General features: G+C 41.4%; 1 protein-coding gene across 1 annotated transcript in view; it reads right to left on the bottom strand.

Annotated features, from left to right (window-relative positions):
- Window positions 1–25,095, bottom strand: part of LOC126104245 (ATP-dependent 6-phosphofructokinase-like) — a 453,644-nt gene that overhangs the window by 144,343 nt on the left and 284,206 nt on the right. Inside the window, exons 9-10 of the mRNA XM_049912336.1 lie at window positions 13,200–13,343; window positions 6,875–7,033 (exon numbers count right to left, since the gene is read on the bottom strand). Coding sequence (XP_049768293.1) covers window positions 6,875–7,033; window positions 13,200–13,343 — 303 coding nt within the window. The remainder of the gene's footprint in view (window positions 1–6,874; window positions 7,034–13,199; window positions 13,344–25,095) is intronic.

Here is a 25,095-nt window from a genome sequence, read left to right as displayed (position 1 = left end):
CTCAAGTTAGAGAGGGTTCTTGGTTCACTTTATGGGAAGTACCAAAAATTAGTTATATGTCATGACTTCAATATTAATTTTGTATATGATTGTGCAAGGAAAAGGAAAAACCAGTGTGAAAGGAAAAGGAAAAACCAGGTTGCAGGGGAACAGTAGCACAGCCACAGACAATATTTTTATTCATTCTTCATTACTAGATGGGTATACAGAAATACAAGTCGCTGAGGAATGAAATAAATAGGAAGTGCAGGGAAGCTAAGACGAAATGGCTGCAGGAAAAATGTGAAGACATCGAAAAAGATATGATTGTCGGAAGGACAGACTCAGCATACAGGAAAGTCAAAACAACCTTTGGTGACATTAAAAGCAATGGTGGTAACATTAAGAGTGCAACGGGAACTCCACTCTTAAATGCAGAGGAGAGAGCAGATAGGTGGAAAGAATACATTGAAAGCCTCTATGACAGTGAAGATTTGTCTGATGTGATAGAAGAAGAAACAGGAGTTGGTTTAGAAGAGATAGGGGATCCAGTATTAGAATCGGAATTTAAAAGAGCTTTGGAGGACTTACGGTCAAATAAGGCAGAAGGGATAGATAACATTCCATCAGAATTTCTAAAATCATTGGGGGAAGTGGCAGCAAAACGACTTTTCACGTTGGTGTGTAGAATATACGAGTCTGGCGATATACCGTCTGACTTTCGGAAAAGCATCATCCACACAATTCCGAAGACGGCAAGAGCTGACAAGTGCGAGAATTATTGCACAATCAGCTTAACAGCTCATGCATCGAAGCTGCTTACAAGAATAATATACAGAAGAATGGAAAAGAAAATTGAGAATGCGCTAGGTGACGATCAATTTGGCTTTAGGAAAAGTAAAGGGACGAGAGAGGCAATTCTGACGTTACGGCTAATAATGGAAGCAAGGCTAAAGAAAAATCAAGACACTTTCATAGGATTTGTCGACCTGGAAAAAGCGTTCGACAAAATAAAATGGTGCAAGCTGTTCGAGATTCTGAAAAAAGTAGGGATAGCTATAGGGAGAGACGGGTCATATACAGTATGTACAACAACCAAGAGGGAATAATAAGAGTGGACGATCAAGAACGAAGTGCTCCTATTAAGAAGGGTATAAGACAAGGCTGTAGCCTTTCGCCCCTACTCTTCAATCTGTACATCGAGGAAGCAATGATGGAAATAAAAGAAAGGTTCAGGAGTGGAATTAAAATACAAGGTGAAAGGATATCAGTGATACGATTCGCTGATGACATTGCTATCCTGAGTGAAAGTGAAGAAGAATTAAATGATCTGCTGAATGGAATGAACAGTCTAATGAGTACACAGTATGGTTTGAGAGTAAATCGGAAAAAGACGAAGGTAATGAGAAGTAGTAGAAATGAGAACAGTGAGAAACTTAACATCAGGATTGATGGTCACGAAGTCAATGAAGTTAAGGAATTCTGCTACCTAGGCAGTAAAATAACCAATGACGGATGGAGCGAGGAGGACATCAAAAGCAGACTTGCTATGGCAAAAAAGGCATTTCTGGCCAAGAGAAGTCTACTAATATCAAATACCGGCCTTAATTTGAGGAAGAAATTTCTGAGGATGTACGTCTGGAGTACAGCATTGTATGGTAGTGAAACATGGACTGTGGGAAAACCGGAACAGAAGAGAATCGAAGCATTTGAGATGTGGTGCTATAGACGAATGTTGAAAATTAGGTGGACTGATAAGGTAAGGAATGAGGAGGTTCTACGCAGAATCAAAGAGGAAAGGAATATGTGGAAAACACTGATAAGGAGAAGGGACAGGATGATAGGACATCTGCTAAGACATGAGGGAATGACTTCCACGGTACTAGAGGGAGCTGTAGAGGGCACAAACTGTAGAGGAAGACAGAGATTGGAATATGTCAAGCAAATAATTGAGGACATAGGTTGCAAGTGCTACTCTCAGATGAAGAGGTTAGCACAGGAAAGGAATTTGTGGTGGGCCACATCAAATCAGTCAGTAGACTGATTTTACACAAAAAAAAAAAAAAAAAAAAAAAAAAAAAAAAAAAAAAAAAAAAAAAAAAAAAAGAGAGAGAGAGAGAGAGAGAGAGAGAGAGAGAGAGAGATGAGTATTCTGTTAGTAAAAGAGTGAATGGCCTTTCAGACCATGATGCACAAATTTTAACACTAAAAGGCTTTTGTACTCAAACAAATGTTATATATAATTGCAAATTATGTACGGAAGCTAATCCAATGGCAACAGAAAGATTTTTAAACCTCATTAAGGAGCAAGAGTGGCAGGATGTTTATAGTGCCGATAACACAGATGTGCACCAGTGTTAGTCTTAGTCATAGAAAAAGGGAATTTTGTGAAAATTCAGTAAAGGCGCGGTTGGGCAATGAAGTCTGGGGCCACTGACAGTGTGTAATAATAGTCGGCAGCCAGTAGACCAAGCAGAGTAAACATGACACGGAGCTGCAACAGCATTATTGCACGCGCAATGTGTTTAGTGTGAAGAAACACCGAGGCAGGGAACTGTAGCGTTGCTTGAAGTTATTGCGATGTATGAGGTGGGGGCACTAGGCCAGAGCCAGGAGGGCGAGGTGTAAATGGCTGACGTATGGGAATTTACCCCTGCCATAGCTTCTGTCTCTCTCTGACACTACACCAGAAGTAAGGGGAAAAGCAGTATAAATAGATGGGCTATTTTAGCTAGAGACAAGTGTATGTCAGGTCAGTCGAGAGTTGGGTTGGACTTGTGCTGGTCTACATTTATAGGGGCCAGTCTGGCAGCGATGTTGTAAATATTCTGTGTAAACCTGTACTTTATTTCTATGTACTTGTTCGGGCTGTATTCTGGCTTCGGGGACACAACACCAGGGCGGGACAGAATGGCAGCAGCGTACTTGGAGATGCACAGTCTACCTGAAGGAGGGCAGTGACAGCTGTCTGCAGCAGGTCCATGATGAGCCACGTTCACTTCCCACTTGGTGTACTGGGGTCTGGGCGAGGCATGCGCTTCAGGAGATGCAGCAGCGCAGTGGCAGCACAAGAGTCAGAGGCAGGTGTTGCCATCCGGCAAGCACCACTAGCGGCAAGTTGCGGTACAGCATCCAGGAGGTCACAAGTTCAAGTCCGGTCCTGTCCTGGGAGCAGCAGCAGTCTGAGGGCCATGGGTGACCAGTACAACCACCTTTGGTCAGACAGAGCAGGCCAAACAGGATGGAGGGCGGTGGGGACCAGGGACTGTAACAGTCTCCGGAATCGTGGAAGGAACGGTGCCAGTCACTACGCCTCAGTGAGCGGCAACTGGGTGAGCACAGCTTACTTCCATCGTTGGGTGGCCTTGATGACTGCAGCAGCGGTGTCGGCAGTTCAGGAGTGCTGAGGTGGCCGGACACGCGGAACAGCGCGCGGACCACGTGCCGACATTATGCTTCTGTAAACTAGCTGAATAAAGCAATGCTTCCAAATACCGCTGTATCACTCTGCACTACCCCTTGATGCTATTGAACTTGCTCGGCCTCCTGATGAAAAGAGATGCGGTGGGTCCCGGCTTCAACTCGGCCATCTGGAGTCCCGGGTTCGACCATCGACGCCCCGCAACAGATGACAAATATAATGCTTTCCTTAACATATTTCTCATGCTCTTTGAGAGTTGCTTTCTGCTAGAACATTCTAAACAGGGTACTAGCAGTAAAAGGCAGTGTGGGTGGCTGACTATTGGGATGATATCACATAGAAAAAACCAGGAATTATATCAAAATGTTGGAAGTAGACACAATCAAACTACAGTAGCCCATTACACACAGTATTGTAAGTTGCTTAAAAATACTATTAGGAAGACAAAGAGTATGTGATGCAAAAATAGAATAACTGATTCAAAGGCTAAAATAAAAACCATATGGTCAGTTTTGAAGGAAGTGCCTGGTCAGCAGCACAAGGTCGACAATATAAAGTCTGTTCATTGTAAAAATATTTCTGTTTCTGGTCAGTCAGATATACATACACTATTTAACAATCATTTTCTGCGCATTTCTGGTGAATTAATTAAAAACTTAGTTTCTACATGGAATCATATAACTCTCTTAGAAAATGCCTTTCTGAGACTGATGTCTGAAATACTCCTCTGTGATCCTGACAAGGGGGACTTACAGTAGCCTCATTTGTCTGAGTAGGGAAATATGATGTGATACATACCACCAAATATCTTCTAATTGATAAATGATACTCATTGTTCGAAAGTTAAAAAATAAGGAATTGAATATAAAGTTGCAGGTATTGTATGGAGTTGTTAATTTTATTGGCATGTTTTGAGCAATGTTAGGAGGCAATGTGTGTCTTCAGCATGAGGTGGTGAGTGAAGCAACCTCATGAGAGGACATACCACCTTAGACGTGAAAATAGTAGTTCCAAGGTTCACTAGCTTGCCATAAGATGCAGCAAGATCATACACTACATGATCAAAAGTATCCAGACACCTGGCTTCAAATGACTTACAAGTTCATGGCACCATCCATTGGTAATGCTGGAATTCAATATGGTGTTGGCACACCCTTAGCCTTGATGACAGATTCCACTCTTGCACGCATACATTCAGTCAGGTGCTGGAAGGTTTCTTGGCAAATGGCAGCCCATTCTTCATGGAGTGCTCCACTGAGGACAGGTATTGATGTCAGTGGGTGAGGCGTAGCATGAAGTCGGCGTTCCAAAACATCCCAAAGATATTCTATAGCATCCAGATCAGAACTCTGTGCAGGCCAGTCCATAACAGGGATGTTGTTGTTGTGTAACCACTCTGTATACTTTTGATCACATAGTGTATGAATTAATACATGAACAGTGCCCATCATGCTATGAAAAGCAAATGAGATGTTCTTTGAAATTAATTTTATGGCTGGCACTGATCATTGATGGAACATCTTGATGCAGCTTGTTTGATGTATATTTGAGAAGTCAATATGTATGTTATAATTCAGCTTGGATTCCATACCTTTTTTGGTTGAAGTTTAAAATGTAATGTAGCTTTTGTTATTTATGAGCAAGACCTGGAGAAGAAGAAATATTAGAAAATGAATAAAAGGTAAAGAACAGCTGAATTATTAATATGCCATGACCATACATGTCACTGTTTTGGATAAGACTACATGTATGAGGTACATAGACATCCAGATTGATAACAAAGTGAAGTGGCACCAGCACATGAATGACTTCCACTTAGAAATCTCTCTCAGTTACATTGAGCTGTGAATGGAATGGTCAAGATACTTTGAGTACTCTCACTGAATGCTGTCAAAGAGGCATGCAGAGGCCTTGTGAGGCATGCAGCCGAGATCACAAAGCAAGAAGTTTGCAGTAAGAACACTATGTGAAGTGGTTAACGAAAAATACTTGCAAGAGTTCTTCAGACAGTTGCAGTGAAAAAGAAGAGTGAATTTAGGACAGGACAATTAACAATCACAATCCTTCCAAGATAAAGGTGCCCTTACATCAATAATATATACATTCAACAACAGAAAACATATTTTTATTTAAAATTAGAGAGCAGTTTTAAAAATTATAAAAATTTAAAAATTATAATGTGTTAAAAATGTTTGCTGTGCACCTCTGTACATTTTTGCACTCATGAAATCACATTCAGACTTTATGTAGAACTGTAACAGCTGGTCTATTTTTTCAGGGTATCTTCAGACTGGAAGTATGCTACTTAAATGAAATGTACAATCTGCTAGAATGGGAAATTGCCTCTATCAAAGGGAATGCTCATCATAATGTCATATTTTTCACAGAGTTGGAATTATATTGATAATGTTTGTTATTGTCATTATAGCATCTCTCACAATTTTGCAGATTTGGTCATCAGTTGGATGTTGTCTTGTCCAATGTATGGCTCTCAGAACCAAACTAGATCATCTTCCAAGACCTCGCCCAGATTACTGATTTTACTCAAAAACAATGTTTCTTTATCAAACATAACTGAGTAGCACTTAATTAGCTTACGTTAAGTTTTGCAGCATAATAGATATAAAAAAAACATCTAGTCATGGCCTCATTTTGTTAAGGTCATTTCTAACATGGACCATTACAAACTGTCTCTCCTACCAAATATGAAGTAGTTTTGCCTGTTCAACAAATGAAATGTGCAAACACTACCTAACACTACTAAATAAAACTCATATGTAACAACTACATGGATAAATAACATTGTTCAATGAGATATAAGCGCTGCTCTGCCTTCTAGTTCTATAGAGTTATACAAATGGGAAATTACAATTCTGGAGTCTTGTGATAATGAATGAATGTCGTGTGACTAGGTCCTCCCGTCGGCTAGACCGGTCACTGGGTGCAAGTCTTTCGATTTGACGCCACTTCAGCGACTTGACCGTTGATAGGGATGAAATGATGATGATAAGGACAACACAACACCTAGTCCCTGAGCAGAGAAAATCTCCAACCCAGTCGGGAATCGAACCCGGGCCCATAGGGTTGACATTCTGTCACGCTGACCACACACCTACCAGGTGCGGACTTGTGATAATGAGTAATAACTATTATTCTATATAGTTTTCCTACTCACACATATAAATGATGGACAATATGCCTTGGGATATAGCTGGGAGTAAACTACAATCTACCTTGCAAACCAAACTATTTTGTCAGTTTACTTTCACATTCCTGTTAATATAAAACCATACATAACCAGAAAGTTGACCTATTTCTTTGCATAGTATCCGTTTTGCTGTAGTTACCAATATTTCAGTTGACTTAATTAATTCTCAAGAGTGTCTTAATGACATGCACTAGCTATGAGATTTTTCTCCTATCATGAGGGTATCATATTTCCTTAACTGTACAAAACAGCCTAATTTACATTACCTCAAAGCCTCCAATTATCAGCAAACCCTGTATGCCAAATTTCCGTAGCTGCTCTGCAATTTTTGGTAGCCGACGTCCTGGTAACGTCCGCTTAGCACCAAGAATGGCTCCTCCAAGTGGCACCCAGCCTCTCACATCTGGCCACTCAAGCTTACGAAACTGTCAACATATCATGAACTGAATGTCTCCATTCAACTCTATGAATAGCAAAATATAAAAAAATAGAAAGAGGAAAATAGAAGAAGAGAGGAAGAATGTCACCTCACCCAGAAAACAGATTTAAAGTAACAACGATTCTTACACACTACTTAACTGTCAAATGCAAGTGTCAGTTCCAGCACCTGGAAATACCCTTCAGCTTTTCACCATTTAACATATGGTAAAACTGGCAAAGGTCATATGCATGGAATAGTAACTCAAAGTGCCTAAACACAGCAGAAATCATAAATAAAAGAAAATGTTATGTTGATTATGATATATCTGCCTCTATGGTAACCTGTTAACTTACATAACTGCAGCTAATGGTTTTTGTTGGTGGAAGGATTGAAGGTAGATCAACTCAGTCTTCTGAGGAAAAATATGGAGCTAATTATTGATGCAGTATTAACATAGGTAACAACTGGGAGCTCATTGTGCTTCTTCCATTTGAAAGTAGTCTCTCTAATCCCAAAATCAGATAATTAAAAACCAAACAAACAGAAAAATTTTATGGGCCTCTCAGGATTGTTCTCTTATAACACCTTACACAACTTTCCTTAAAAATTAATTACATTACTTCCTAACACACTCTAGAATAATACATACAGACAAATCTACTGTGGTTCCTGTGTGTTTTAAGTGGAGTTAAATCCTGCTTTCTTGAAACAGTTAAAAATAGATAAAGAAGTCAGATCCATCCATGCTTCAGCTACACAGTCCTTAGCATCCAAAAGTGTTACAGTCATAGATTTTGGGTTCATGCCATTATCATGCACAAATACTGCCTTCTGGACAAGTATTTTGTTTATTTCCATTAAATCAATGGATTATGCCCACAACAAATGGTTGAAGATCACTCATGCAATTAGAAGGCAGAAACACTGACTTAATATTTCTGAGCTCAGATTATCAGGATGTGCTGGACATCTGTTAAGTAGTAGCACTACTTTTCTATTTTTTGCCCCCATTTTGGCATCCAATGCATGCATGGTGGATGTGCAGATGGAACTGGTCATCCATGCAGTGCTGTTGGAATCATAATTAGCAAGCAGAGTTCTCAAATTTTTTAAGTACCCTGACTTTTTAAATTTACCAGTTACCAAAAGAGGTAATTTTTCAGCACTGACCACAAGTAAAATGGTTATCCTCTGCTTACTCAGTTTCACACCACGGAATTTCTTACAAGGTCTGCACAGCCAGCCAGGGTAGACATTCATAGGAGTGGACCAATGACAGAATGCCCATGTCATACAAACATCCCTGCAACCAAAGAAATTGGTGCAAATGCAGATGATTTCAAGATGTTCTCTGCTCCCTACTGAAAGCAGTCAAAGAATTGCTCCAAACTCTCCTGCACATCCTTGTGACAGCAGTGCAGTCAGCCATTGTGGGCAATCACCAACAGGCAAGATCAGTGTGCTATACCTAATGCAATCCACAAATTAACAGTATGCGCGTTTCCTGCATACAGTATATGCCCCCAGATCAGACAGTTTTGGCAGTTCCTACGTCATGAGGCAGTTGACATCTGCCCCATCCAGGAAACTTTCCTGAAATATAGCACATATGTGAGGGCAGCAAATTTCATTTGCCAGCAAAATGATAGGCTAGAAGTGGGAGGAAGTATTGCCGTTTACATTAAGATGTCCCTCAAGCACCACATTCTGCAGCTACCACAGATTCTCACAGCTGTGGCCACTGTAGTCGCAGTAGAAATATAATCAGGCCAGAACACTTCTATTCCTATATACAGAACATCTGGGCGTCTTCTAGACCCTAGAGATTTTGAAGGACTGCTGTTATATGCAGAATGGTGGTGGTGGTAAGTTCCTATGGGACCTAACTGCTGAGGTCATCGGTCCCTAGCCTGACACGCTACTTAATCTAAATTAAACTAACTTATGCTAAGGACAACACACACACGACTGAGGGAGGACTTGAAACTCCAACGGGGAGGGGGGAGGGGGGGAGGGAGGAGCTGTGTGAAAAATGGCAAGGCGCCTTAGACCGCGTGGGGTAGCCAAAAAACCACATGGTAAACACAAGTGGTCACTGCCAGCTACATATAGGTTGACAGCACAATGCCGTAGTTCTTTGGTGGTATGATTCCACACACTACCCTAGTAATGTCTGTTACCATCCTCACGTGCTCAATATCCCAGTAGCTAGAGGAGTTGGACACCTCACTACTGCAATGAGTAGAGTGGCTCTTTCATCTGACCACCTACCGGTCAATTTTGACATGGGTCTTGAAGGTATGGAGGCACATAAAAGATGCCAGCAGCTAGGAAAGGTGAACTGGGAACAGTGGGAAGAGAGCCTACTCTCTTGGTGTTATCCCAGATCCGAATGTCATTGGCGCAGACAACATACTGAACCAGCCCACAGCAGAAACGCCATGAGATGAAGACACTACCACTCTGTGGCATTATGGTATATCTGCCACTGATGAACACTGCTAGAATACGCATCCACAGTGGAGGAAATGCAGCCAACTGCCACATACATAGCTCCAAGGAGCATCCAAGGTAGAACCGTGCGACTCGCCTTGCACCTTCCTTGAGACTACCCAACTATGACCTTGCATGATGAAATGGATGTCGCCATGATTAGGGCCTGTATAAAACAGACTGCCCAACAGTTCTACGAGACATCATGGCAGTCTGATAATAGGTTAATTTTGAGTCTGGGAAACTAGTGAAACAGAAGTAGGACCACTAGGTGGCCCAGCCTGCTAAGGCAGTGAGCTAGGAGTTTTAAAACAATGTGTCATAGTAAGACTATACCAAACCATTAGGAAAAAAACATACTCTAAGGAAGTGCAGGAACAGGAAAAGAACAAAAGGGAGAAGAGTAGAATAAAACAGTAGACAATGAAGTTTTGCAAAAAACCACATGGTAAAATACTCTCCTCTTTGCATGCTATCATTTGCCAAAATCTCATTCCTATGCCTCAAACCATTTATGAAATATGAGGACTATTGTGGATATTTCACTCTGGTTTTATCAATGGTGTGGTGTGATCGCAAATGAGTGTAAAATGTCAGATCACTTTTCTTGAAATTGGTGGTAGGTAGAGACCTCCACCCAAGTCTAAAGAAAAATTCAGTATATTAGCTAATTTTGTATGCAGGCCACTTATTATGTAATATACACCAAACACAAGATCATAGTGAACCCTATTTTCTTTGAAAACTTTTTCAAATTTAGCACAATGTCTTACTTCCACATAAATATAACAATAACTATGACCATTAACATTATGATGGGCACATCACAATGAACCTGTGTACAGGAAAAACCATTTTTTTGCCCAATACCTTCTGTAAAATCATTTGAGAAAGACTGCTGGGGTCCACCTCAATTCTGTCATTGACAACCCACTGAAAGGTGGCAAAACACAATCAGGATCCTCTTCTGAACAAACACAGGAACTCACCAGCACTTTGGATGAAAAATGGTCACAGCACATCAGCTGCAGTATCCTGTGCTGACTCTACTAGGCACGCATTCTTAGATTGATATGACCTGATGTCAGATGTAAACTTTCCTCCTCAAGATGCTCTGCAACATGATGACAACTTCCACCCTCTTTCTCACCCAGGACATCTCTGAGCCAAGTGACCTCCTTGTTGGCAACAAGCTGTAGATTCCATGCCTCTTGTTCTCTATCTACAAAGACTGCTAATTTAGTTTCTTAAACAGTACTGTGTTACATGTTTTATTTACCTGAACTTTACAATGGTTATCAATAATAATTCTGCCATTAGAGCACAAATATCTTTTTAATGTGGTTCCACAAAAGACTTTTGCTTCCATGTTTTATTTATGCCATGGACATGATCACAGCAAAGAAGAAAACACTCCTTTGTGTGTGTTAGCACTCAGCAACTGCCTTCATGACAATCACAAAGCCAGTGGCTGAGTGCTGAAACACAAAAACATGTGTGTAGGTTTCTCTCTTCATTGCAAATCAGCAAAGAATTACCTACTCCATGAAATCTTGATTTAAGTGATCACTGCTCTTTTTCTCATGTCAGTCTTCACATGGTACTTGCTGTATGAAATGCAATGTCAATCAGTATTTGTCCAAATACTGGTGTGATGCATTTCTTCATGTTAGTCTATGCTGTACAAATGTATTCATCTCTGCATAGTTATTGCAACCCACATTCTTGGCATGTCTCTGTAACTTTCTACCGCTACAGTTCCCTCCTTTAACACATTAACTATTCCTTGGTGCTCCAGGATGTGTACTAGCAACCTTTACCTCCTTGGAATCAACTGTCAGATTTACCAATATATACCCTATCAGGAACCACACAGTGTGTCCATATATATTCCATGTACATGTTTCTCTTTCAAGATTACTATTGCAATAACTTTGTTATAACAGTGTGGTCAGCTACATATGCTTAACTAGACAAGCAAAGCATAACAGAAAACAACTTTCACCACAAGCTAAAACAACTGAAGACATTGAATGATGAATAAAAAATTACAGAAACACAAAATTTCTGAAAATAACTCCTGTAACTATGTGCTGTCAGCATAGCAATTGTTTGCACTGCTGAAGATCACTTAACCTAAAACTTTCAGTTAAAAAAAGATTGCAAATATTAATTTAAAGATTTTGATTCTGAGATAGAGGCATCACATTTAATATCCTGCCTTCACCTATTGTATCTCATTGCAGTACCTTTGTAGAAGACTTAACAACTCACAAAGATACCAGTAATGTTAATCAAAAATAGTAACTCTTTGATAATATAATTGGATAGATAAAAAAACTGCTCATGAAGGGGTGGCAGGAAAATATACACAAGAAAGTTATGGTACCATGCAAGCTTCTGGAGCTGAAGGGGAAGGAAGAGGGATGAAGGAAAAGGATTGTTGAGGTACCGGAAGTGGGGGGAGTTGTGGAAAACTCATCTGGAAGCCTGTGTCAGAGGAGGCCTATTGAATGAGATGAGAAGGAAAGACTGATTGCTGAGGACTGCACTGGATGTGACTGAAGAACCTGAGAGCTTGAAGATGGAAAATGGGGTAGTTCTTTTCCAGAAATGCTGAGACTACAGAAAGTAACATAAATTTAGTACAGGTGGGTGCCAAGAATCAAAAACATGTTGCGACATCTGTTCCCATTTTCAGAGTTCTGAGAAACTGGTGTCAGGTGGAGAATCCAGATGGCACATGTGGTTAAACAGGCCCCAAGCTGTCATGGCATGTTCTGGAACAGGACATTGTGCTTCACCCGTATATACCCACTGTCTAAGCCCATTCATCCTAAGAGATAACTTGCCATTTCCACAACTTTTATGTGTTTACTCCTACAGCCACTTGGCGAGAAGATGTTTTTTATATCTAGTTTCGGTAAAATATCAACAAAAATAATCAAATTTTGAAAATATAATATAATTGGATAGTTTAAAAATCTACTCACCAGGAGAAAAAAAACATACAAAAGTTACTGAAATGTGCAAGCTTTCACATTCAGTGACATCATCTTTTGGCAAAAAGGTTGAAGGGAATGGAAAAAGGATGAAGGAACAGGACTGATGACATTTAAGAAATGGAGAGGCCTGGGGTTCAGGGCAACTTTTCCATAACTCTTCCCATTTCCTAAATCTTGCCAGTTCTTTTTCTTCATCCCTCTTCCTATCCCTTCACCCCTTCTCCAGAAGATGCAGGCACTGGCTCCAAAAGCATGCACATTTCCATAACTTTTATGTTTTTTCTGCTGCCACTGCTTGGTCAGTTGATTATTTTATCGCTCCAATTATACAGTAATGTTTACAGTTATTCTATGGGAGAGACTTCAAAAATGAATTTTTGTAAAGACAAAATATTTAACGATTTGTGCTCAATGGTTATCTGTTCTTTTATTTCAGTACTGTAATGATTTTTTCCATTTCCTGCATTATGAGATACATTGCTGGTGATCTTCACAAAATCGAGGTAACAGGTATGAAAATGAGGGTAAAAAGGACTGCTAAAATCACAATACTACATGTGATCAAACCATAATGATTAATGCATGTTGTCTTGTCAAGTAGAACTACTATGTATTGGATATTTTGCTCAAAAGTACTAAAAATTTAGTTAATACTACTGTCTTTATACTAACATTTCCTGATTCCAATCCTTCAATTCCATTTTGGATGCCATATGTAGTTACACCTTTATACACATTGCACCTTACAAATGACCTGACGGCTGCATTCATTCCACAGGCTGGAGCTCCAACATGCATTACAGCCATGATAAATGACTGTTCACAGGAGAGATGTTTACACATTAGTCTTCCTTCAACAGCAACATAAGTAAGATTTGAAATGAAAATTTAAACAGAAATATTGTTACTAAATTTAATGGTCATAACAGAATATTCAATTTGTTTCATATTAATTTCATAAACCATTTTGAATTGGTCTTTCACAACTAATAACAAAAATTATAATAATAAATAATCAAATAAAAGGTGCTGATTTAAACTGTAATTTCTGAACACAATGAAGATGTTTACAACTTACAGCATGCTGGAATAGAAGTGGGTCAGCAGTTTCAGTTCATTAGTACAACAAAAAGCCAGAACAAATTTTAAAATGTTACTTTTTTATTCATTCAACGACTAGTTTCAGGCTGAGCCCCTTTTCAAATTATCATAACAGAGTCAAATACCATTTTTGACTAAGTTACAATGATTTGAAAATGGGTCTCGGCCTAAAACTAGTCATTGAGTGGATAAAAAAAGTAGAATTTGCAGTTTTGGACTGGGGTTTTGTTGTACTGACAACAAAGATGTGTTTGAACATTATATCAGTTTTTGACTTTCATATGTAATAGGCATTTCTAGTAACTTAGTAAAAGACAATAACAATTGCTGTTCACTCAGATGATCCCAGACACATAATTGATACTTTTTTCCCTGTTATTACATGTAATAAAGAACCTAAATGAAAGTGAGAATTTGCGTTTATCCAGGAAGGTTGGCACTTGTGAAAAGTAAGAAATCCAGATTTGAATTTTGGTCCCATCACAAAATTTCATTTGTCACTTCAGGGAGAAATAAATGTGATTAGGTTATGTTAGATCAAATACATCATTCATTTCCTAGAGCCATTATGAGGAATCCTCAATGATGTGGGACATGTCAGGTATGAATGATGTATATCATACAATTGATGCCTCTACATGGTAAAAAGTGAAGGAATGTTAAATCCGGAAAACGTACCAGGTTCAGATGACAGTTATCTGTCATCTCACAGCAACACTGGCATGTGGTGCTGCTCCATTATACTGAAACCAGAGATTACTGCACACAACCAATATCCAAGTTATTTATGTGTGATAACCAGCATCTCAAAAAGAAAACAAAAATAATCTGTGCTCCACCAGAAGGCTATAGTCAAGTCGATGTAAGAAGATCCCTGACAGCTAGCAGTGCTGTTGCTTATTTTCAACTGTGAAGTACAAACAGCTGCAAGTGAAAACAGTAACTGTCTATAGAGCTGTGACAACAGTGAAACATCATTACAGAGACGTTTACAAAGTTTCATAAAGTGACTGATTGAGGTAAGCTTTTGCTCCCAGCCCACTGCAACAGTTAGGTATCAACTTATGCTGTCTTGATTATAAGCATGGTCTTGATTATAATTATGGTCCTATTGGAGTTGAAATGCCCTTGATTTTAACTGACCTTGGAACTAATTTACCAAGCAAATTATAGGGGGTCTAATGTGTACTGCAAACTCTGAATCACTGAGCAACTTGCCATTTTACAATAATACAGAAAACCTTAATAATTCCAGGTAATTGGGGCCAAGTAGAGCTTGCATTTCGGAAAACTCCAATTACACAAAGAGTGACAATTTTAAAGACCTTTTATTTAAAAATAGATTCAGAACTTGATGTTCACATTAATACTACAGTAAAAATTTATTTCATCAGTTACAGTATTAATAAGAGTTGGTTTTAGAAGTAATGTTCTAGTAGAAACTCAAACATTTACTGTAAACACATACGTATTGCATGAACTTCTATACAACTGTTACTACTGTACATATTTTTCTTTCAGAAAACAGAATCAACTGTATTTTATTTTGTGAAGGAGATCTATTCTTAGCAGCATAGTCCTGCCACCACCGTATAAAGCTAACATCAACTGGTGTTCTGTTGCAACACACAGCTCAATGCTAATTCTAATGCCACCATTCCATAACTGTGGCACACTTTGTTGCCACCAATACTGGCCTCTTCATCACTAGAATCTCTGTTACCTCATCTACCATATCCACAATAGCACTGTTGGTCACTTTTTACTAACCCCTCTTGGTTCAACCACATTTCCACTTCATTGTCACCTGCATTTTCACACCCAGAAAAATGTCAAATGAGATCTAGCTGCTTTCATTATTTTTTTGTTTTCATTATGTTACTCTAAGAGACCTGACTATACATACTCATCACTCTCAACCTGAGCAGACACTGCCAGACTGGTAGCAGGTGAAACAACATTAATGGCTAAAGTCAGTATGATTGTAAACAACACGTGCAGGTGCATCTCAACAACTGATCACACTCACTCCCAGCATATTTTTGATTTTATCTTTCCTTTTTTTTATGTAGTAATCACTCGTCATCCATCCAGGATTAAATGGAGGCTTGCAATGCCTGGTTTGAATTACTGCATACAAATCTTTGTCAGAATGGCTTTACTTAAACTTAAACTCCAGGCTTTTGGTTTTGTATTTAACACTTACCCTCTGTGTACAAGAATTTGGATACCTCCACGGTATGGGAACTACTAAAAAAACACAAGACGTTGAGATTTAAATGATGGTCATGATAGAAATTTTCGATCATTACTTGCATTCAGATAGATACCATTACAGTGTTTAATCCTCAGGAGGACCTATCCACTAAGATATGATACAGAGAGATAGAATTTCTGCCTATTATTCCTGAATCATTTTGAACAGATGAAGTTTTTCTGAATAAACAATTTTTGCAGATAACTGATGTTTCAGTCCTATTTAAATATGTTCTCCAGCGCTCAGATTGTAATTCTGAGTACCCAGTTTTTGCAAATCCACCTCATTTTTTCTAAGGATGATTCAAAAGTTGCTGAATTGTGATCAAAACTGTTATTATATAGCTACAGAAAAGGTCCAGTTCTAAGCTGCTGCCACCTTGTAGCAAGCATAATATAGTCTAAAATGTTTACATGTGCACGTGCTTCTGTTTTTTTCATAATCTAAAACCTAGTATTAGTCCAAAGTAGGGAATACAGTTATGGACCATCACATAACATCCACCATATGTCACTATCACCACAGTACATTCAGACAGATATTGCATGTTAGGCAAGCATCCTAAGTTGAATGTGACATCAAATATCATCACTCATCATTCCAATGACAGCATTTCTGTATCACTGAATCACATTGTGGTGTCAGTAGGTCACACTGACCACAAAAACTTGATCTTTGAACTCTAACTGCTCTCACAAGCCGCCATGCTAATGTTCCAGTCAGCCTTTGTACTTTGTAGAGTGTACATGTGTATCTTTCTTTGTGCTGAAATATATGTATAGACATTTATGGGAACAGTTTGTGGCATATACAGTTATCCGTATTCCCGTTTCCCATACTGGTGATCCCGAAGTTTCTACATCTTCTGTGACTTCCGCACCGGCTGTGCGGAATCAACAGGTTTTACGTTCGACGTCATGGCTGCCTCACCCAACGTTTTATAAGAGGATTTGGAGGCTCAGCTACTACTACCAGCCCACTCCAATCCCCTGCCAATGGTTGTTTTGCTGTTAACGGACAGTGATTCGCGATCTCCAATGAAGTTAACCTGAAACTTTGCACCTCTACAATGGCCAAGTGTTACGCTGTTACCTCAAACAATGGACTCGGGTTTCATGTCACCAGACCGTGCACGCCAACATGTGAAAGGTGAAGTGGACGATTTCCACAATTGTGCAACAATCAATCTCTTGTGTAGTGTTCAAAGGGACCAAAATTTGCACACATGCTTTGATCCTCTACGCTCTGCAACGTCAGTTACAGTAGTGCCATGTGCAATGCCGCCATTCGTGCAACACACACATGCGATCAACTGCTATCAAGCTATGCCAGTTTTGCCTTTCTCACAATTTAATAATGGACATTTTTATACATCAAGTTTGCCAGGCTCAACCACCAGATCTGTCGCCCAGTTTCTCGACCACACCTGATGGCGCTTTGCCATCCAGGAACGTTGTACCATGACAATGTGACTGCCAGCAAGTTTCACCAGTGATTTATGGTCTTACCACATACGGTGCATTTCCAATGTGCACAGAAAACTCTCGCTGTTGCCACACCAAGTACCAAACCACCCCCCTCCCCCTTCCTGCCTCCTCCCCCCCTTACAAACAGCGGCTCCCTACTTTGGACTAATACTAGGTTTTAGATTATGAAAAAACAGAAGCATGTGCACATGTAAACATTTTAGACTATATTGTGCTTGCTACAAGGTGGCGGCAGCTTAGAACTGAACCTTTTCTGCAGCTATATAATAACAGTTTTGTTCACAATTCAGCAACTCCTTCCACAGTACCATCTACGTCTGCCGTGCCAGCCCTCTGCGGCATTTCCGAGGTGGACAAATTAAGTACTGTGCCTTTATCCTCTGGTACAGTTTACTGGCCTACCTCACATGCTGCTCATTCGTTCATTCCCATGGTACTGACCATGCCTGCCGTATCGTGCTTCCATGACTCAGCAGGGACATGGCAACCGGCCATTGTTCAGGATGTGTTGTTAGTAACACGCCCACACCAATAGTGTTGGGTTACAGGACAGCCTATCCTACCACGGGACAGCAGGCCTTCCAAGATACGCCGAAGCCACCCTCCCCCCCCCCCTTTCCCCTGACCGTCTGCTGAAGCTACCTCCTTTATACGAGGCCACTGTCAATGAATCAACATTACAAACTGTCGGCTCTGCTAAAGTTATGGTGCATCTATCTCCTTCTCTACATTTCCTGTGGACTTTTTACATCGCCGACGTTGACAAACCAATGCTTGGTATGGATTTCTTGTCCCATTAGAAACCCTTCCCAAACGTAGTCCAAGGTTCAGTGCTACACTAACCTTCTGACACTCAGATACTGTGCTCAGGCACTTATGCTCGTCGTTCCATTTCCGTCGCGACATGTGATTTGGTTCACAAGTGCTCCACCCTCACAGACAAAATTGTGACCTGCATCACTAATCTACTGTTGGAGTATGACACAGTGGCGCACCTCCGTCAGCAAAATGACAAGTTGAAACAACACATTGCTCACACTTTCAACAAACTCACCACAGCTCATACCTCACTGCTGCAACTGCAATCCAAAGTTCCTTCACCTGATCGACCTTCATCAGCAGATACCAGCATGGACACTCATCAGGTTAGTTCAAAAACATTCATTGTGGGTGACAATTCATGTTCAGTGATCTATGCAGCAGCCACATGCCCACTATGTGCAGTGCCATGTGTTTCAAACAGTGCTTCTAATGACAGTCACACGCGTGATGCGTACATGCCCACCATGCAGGCAGCCGCCCTGTGTGTTGGTAAACATTCCCCCTCTCTCGCATGCCAACCATGTGATTTGGCGGCCACTGTCGTTCCCCACGTGATGCCAGCGCCTCTCTCGCCCGCGACAGTTACTCAAGGCAAAGCTAACAACAGACAGTTGCTGTGTGCCCCAATCCACTCTGTGCTACACGTGCAGCTGATATCTCCAAACAAGCATGCACCACACTGAAGTAATAGGAACGTGACTTTTCGTGCTGCCTTTTCCCACTTGCGCTAACAGCTATGCCTCATCGTGCCCCACTCATCCCAAAACTTCACATCAAGACGATACTCAGCCTTGTGTGCAGTTCTCAGTCTCAACCATCACTGATGAAATGACACACCAGATAATTACCACTGCCAGCCCTCCTATTAGGCACAAGGTTAGATGCCTCAATCCCATTAAGTTGCGCATGGACTGGCAGCAAATTAACGAACTTCTGGAGGCAGGCATTCTACAGCCATTGGACAGCAACTGGTCTTCTCCGATTCACCTCATCACCAAACACGATGGTTCTTTTCAAATGCGTGGTGATTACAGACGCTTAAACGCTCGTACCGTCATGGACAATTACCCAGTGCCGAACATAAACGATTTCACCCATATGTTATCGGGCGCCACAATCTTCAGTGTGATTGACTGTAAACGTGCGTATCAGCAGATTCCTGTAGCGCCAGAAGACATCCCAAAGACTGCTATCATCATGCCGCTCAGTTTGTTCCAATACAACTTCATGCCATTTGGCTTAAAGAATGTGGCTCAAATGTGGCAACATTTCATTGACTCAATCTTACAACAGTTCGAGTTCTGCTTTGCATACTTGTATGATATCCTCATTTTCAGCAAGTCGACTGAGGACTATGAAGATCATTGATCCCAGGTCCTCCAGACCTTGAACTCCAATGGCGTCAAGGTCAACAAAGATAAATTCCAATTTTGCCAGTCTTCTGAGACATTTTTTGGTTACACTGTCTCCTCAGACAGAATACAGCCTCCAAAATCCCACGTGCAGACTGTCACATCATTGCCACCCCCAGCTATGTACAAAGAATTCCGATGCTTCCTGGGTACTATAAATTACTATGTCTACCTTCTGCTGCCACCATGTAGGCCCCTCTGGAGGACTTGCCCTCTGGCAAACATACTTCGGGCCTTAAGCCAGCCCACTGGACTGAACCTATGTTGCAGGCTTTCAGGGCTCTAAAGACAGCATTAGCTCACACCGTCGTACTCACCCAACCTGATCTGTTTGCTGAGTTGTTCATCGCTATGGATGCCACCGACATTGTGGTTGGTGCAATATTGCAGCAATGCAAAGGCGACACAGTTTCATCCCTTCATTTCTTCTCTAAAAATTGTCTACAGCACAAAAACTTCTGGCATTCTATGAAGCCGTCAAACACTTCCGCCCTGACATTGAGGGCTGTTCTTTCTTCATCCTTACTGATCACAAACCTTTTGCAACCCTTCCAAGGACCCACCCCCCCCCCCCCCCCGCCCCCCCAGCGTTTCCGCCACACCGACCTGGTCTCTCAATTTACTACAGACATATGCTACATCAAAGGCACAGAAATCATCCCTGCTGATTTCTTTTCGCGGATCAATACTGTCTCACGCATCGTCGATTTATCTGACCTCGCCACTCTCCAGGCCCTGACGAGGAATCTCACGCTCTCCTCACGGATCCTCAGACATTGCTTGTGTTTACCAAAGCTAAGTTCCCCGGCATTTTGGATGAAGTGTTGTGTGACTCTTCTGCCACCACTCTGCGGCCGCTGCTCCCTCCAATGTTGTGCTGAAAAGCCTTCAACACCTTGCATAACCTTGCCCACCCTGGCATCTGGGCTACCACATGCCTCATCACTGAGCGTTTTGTTTGGAAAAATGTTAAGCAGGACTGTCAAACCTGGGCACGCAGCTGCATTTCCTACCACCGCAAAAAAATCAGATGCCACACCTCTCCCCCCCCCCCCCCCCCCCCCTCTTGGCAAGTTTGACATTCCACAAGGACGTTTTCGTGATGTACATATCGACCTTATCGGCCCTCTGCCACCATCAGAGGGCCACAGATATATCCTCTCCACAATCGACCACATGTCTCATTAAAACAGCACTCAGGTGCCATGGCTGCCACTGGTCTGAGGCTCTTCCTTGAGTGTTACTCGGTCTCCATTCGATCTTTAAATCTGACTTAGAGGGAACCATCTCCAAATTTGTTTTCGGCTAGAACCCAGTTCTACCTGGGGAACTTATTCTTCCTCAAGCACCTGAGGATTTCCCCAACTCCCCGGACTTTATTAGTAGAATGCGCACCCACTTTAGGCACGCACAACTACACCTGCCTGTCAATCATTCCCCAGTGGACACTTATGTGTCAACCGCACTCAACACATGCTCCCTCATTATGGTCAGGGACGATTCCATTAGACAATCCCTTCAACCCCCATACCTCGGTCCCTTTGGAGTACTCCGGAGGGGCAAGACGACATTTGACATTATCTTTAAATATCGCCCGCAGACCATTTTACTACACACGCTCAAGCCTGCTTTTGTGGACTCCAACGCCCCTCTACTGTCCCAGTCAGACCATCCAGACGAATTTTCCATTGCCAAGCCCAACAATGAGTTAGCTCATCCCATGGTAGGGTCTTCTCCTTCTGATGATTCGTCACTGACATTCAACTTGCGCTGTAATGTACCACCTAACCGCATCGATGATGTGTCAATTTTCGCTTTTGACAACCGTGTGCTCATGCTCCTTACAGACACTGCAGACTCGACACTCAATAAGGAACTAGATGTCAAGATAGTCCTGTCCCTCCCCCAAGAGTGCAATCCATCAAGAGTTCATGCATTCATCTCCTCGGACAACTCGATCTGCATTAGGGGCAGGCACGCACGCATACCGCACCCCTCCACCCCTCCCCACACCTCTACTCCCGGGCCGGCCGACGCATGATCTGCCCCCGCTGGCTGTCTGATTACGGTGTCGATCTGCTGCCTGTCACCACACCTTCGCACGCCACTCTGACGGAGATGGAGCTTCCAGTCGTGCACCTGCCACCTCGCACTACTCACCCCGACACTGACGCCCACACGACCTCCCCTCATTCCATACTCCATAATGTGTGAGGGGGAGGGGGGGGGGGGGCTGTGTGGTGTTGATAGGTCACATTGAACACATAAAGCATGATCTTTGAACTCTAATTGCTCTGACGTGCCGCCATGTTAATGTTCCAGTCAGCCTTTGTACCTTGTACAGTGTACACATGTATCTTTCTTTCTGCTGAAATATATGTATAGACATTTATGGAAACAGTTTGTTGCATATACAGTTATCCGTATTCCCATTTCCATTAACATAAAGCACTTTGTCTCTCACGTTATGGTTTCTGGATAGCTGCATTATTAGCAGATCCATCATTGGTCCCTGTACCTGAGCTCCTCTGGAAATATAAAAAAGGATTCCAGAGAGGAGTTCATTGATCTCTATTGGTTATTTTCTTAAGCCTAACAGAGGAATGACTGGATTCAGTAAATGTCTGATGTATACCACTTCATAACAATATGGCTAGCAGTGAACTTGTAAAACCTTTCAGACAGAATGCTGAATATGTAGGACCCATGCTTATGCCTCATTGAAGTCACTCAGATTTATTCATTGATCATTCTGACAAAAAGTGAATCAAACAACCAACAAAAAAGTGGTCAGTGTAAAAGTATTACATGTCAAGTCACAGGCTCCTACATTCATCAAGAGAGAGCTGGGTGGGATGCAGCGGTGAGGACCTAGTTACACTTTAAAGTGCCAAGAAAACATCATTGACAATAACACATTTATTGGGCAGCAATACAGGATTGTCCTCCAAAGGGCCATGCCTCAGCTGGCCCAGTGGAACAGTGTCTCATCAGTGGCAGAAGGCCAGCTTGCACTCGGCTTGCAGTATTGCCAGTAGAGAAAAGCATTGGGCGGTGGCTGCTACATCACAGATGGCTCTCCACTATGGAATCTGGCAGCCTTCAGCTCTCTGTATAGATCTCCAAAGTGCACTGATTGACTGTTCCATCAGTTCTCAGTGGAATACTTCACACATTATGAATGATACATGTGACACTGCTGTAATATTCTACAATATTTATTATTTGTTTCACGAACCAGTTTTCAACAATTGAGCCATCATCAGGTACAAAGATGAGTATGTGTCAAAGTGAAATTTTGTTGGATCATAGATTTTAAACCAGTGTATTTACGGAGTATCTCAATTACTACAGACAAAAAATGTTAAATGTTAGAATTATGAATAAAACAAGTGGAATTACTTCAGTGCAAAGTGATATACAATTGCTTAACTAATTAAGCCATCATCAGGTACAAAGATGATTATGTGACATGGTGAAACTTTGTTGGATCATAGATTTTAAACTAGTGTATGTATGGAGTATCTCAATTACCACAGACAAAAATGTTAAATGTTAGAATTATGAATAAAACAATTGGAATTATTTCAGTGAAAAGTGATGTACGATTGCTTAACTAAGATAAAATACGTGAATTATTAACTAATGAACTATAGAAAAATTACAACAGTCATACATAGAAGAACATACTTGAACAATAAACTTCCGTGACATATTACAGAGATGTGGCTGAACAAAACAATCTTGTCTTTAACAGATCCTAAATTACAAACAGATAAGATACAATATTGATAATAAACAAGTGAGTGAAGTAGCTGTGGTTAAACAAAGTAAATCTTTTTTAATACAAGAGAAATTATAGTAACTGAAGCAAAGGAAATGGATCATGTGAGTAAGGGGTAATTTACAACATGGCCTGGGTGGGATTATGAGTAGTACACATGTGATCAAAAGTATACGGACACCTGGCTGAAAATGACTTACAAGTTTGTGGTGCCCTCCATCAGTAATGCTGGAATTCAATATGGTGTTGGCCCACCTTAACAATCATGACAGCTTCCACTCTCGCAGGCATACATTAAGTCAGGTGCTCGAAGGTTTCTTGGGGAATGGCAGCCCATTCTTCACAGAGTGCTGTACTGAGGAGAGGTATCAATGTTGGTCGGTGAGGCCTGGCACAAAGTTGCCGTTCCAAAACATCCCAAAGGTGTTCTATAGGATTCAGGTCTGTACTCTGTGTAGGACAGTCCACTACAGGGATGTTATTGTCATGTAACCACTCTGCCACAGGGCATGCATTATGACCAGGTGCTTGATTGTGTTGAAACATGCAATCGCCAGCCCTGAGTTGCTTTTCAACAGTGGGAAGCAAAAAAAAGGTGCTTAAAACATCTGTGACCCTGCCATGCAAAACAACAAGGGGTGCAAGTCCGAATTTTACTGTTGGCACTACACATGCTGGCAGATGACATTCACTGGGCATTCGTCATACCCACACACAGCCATTGGATCGCCACATTGTGTACCATCACTCCACACAATGTTTTTCCCCTGTTCAATCGTCTTATGTTTACACTCCTTACACCAAGTGAGGTGTCGTTTAGCATTTACCAGCATGATTTGTGGCTTATGAGCAGCCACTTGACCATGAAATCCTAGTTTTCTCACCTCCTGCCTAACTGTCATAGTACTTGCAGTGGATCCTGATGCAGTTTGGAATTCCTGTGTGATGGTCTGGATAGTGTCTACCTATTACACATTACGACCCTCTTGAACTGTCGGCAGTTGCTGTCAGTCAACAGACTAGGTTGGCCTGTACGCTTTTGTGCTTTATGTGTCCCTTCACATTTCCACTTCACTATCACATTGGAAACAGTGGACCTAGGGATGTTTAGAAGTGTGGAAATCTTGTGTACAGATGTATGACATAAGTGACACCCAATCACCTGACCATGTTCGAAGTCCATGAGTTCCGTGAAGCCCCCCATTCTGCTGTCTCACAATGTCTAATGACTACTGAGGTCACTGATATGGAGTATCCTGCAGTAGGTGGCAGCACAATGCACCTAATATGAAAAATGTACGTTTTTGGGGGTGTCTGGATATTTTTGATCACATAGTGTATCTGCAGTTAGAAGTAGGGCAACTGTGTCTGCTCATTCAGTGCTAAGCTTGGGTTGATGGACAGGTGTTTATTAATTTCCATTGTTTCAAGATAGTTCATCTACATTCCTTTGTGGATGTGTCTATCCTCCTACTATGTGGACTCCATCATGCACAAAAAGCAGGAACAACAGCTGTACTCTCTTCTTTACCCTGTCCTTGACCCACTACCTCAACAATGCAATAAATGGTGCACAATTCCATACATAGGAAAAGTCTCAATGGATGCAGCCAAATAGCTTAAATTCAGGAATGTAAAAACACTGTTGGACACTTTTTGCCCAATAGTCTATAGACAGCACCTCAGCTGCAGAAAAGAGTAGAAT

Source organism: Schistocerca cancellata, chromosome 1, assembly GCF_023864275.1.
Source record: "Schistocerca cancellata isolate TAMUIC-IGC-003103 chromosome 1, iqSchCanc2.1, whole genome shotgun sequence".
Lineage (NCBI taxonomy): Eukaryota > Metazoa > Arthropoda > Insecta > Orthoptera > Acrididae > Schistocerca > Schistocerca cancellata.
This window is presented reverse-complemented; position numbering and strand designations above follow the sequence as displayed.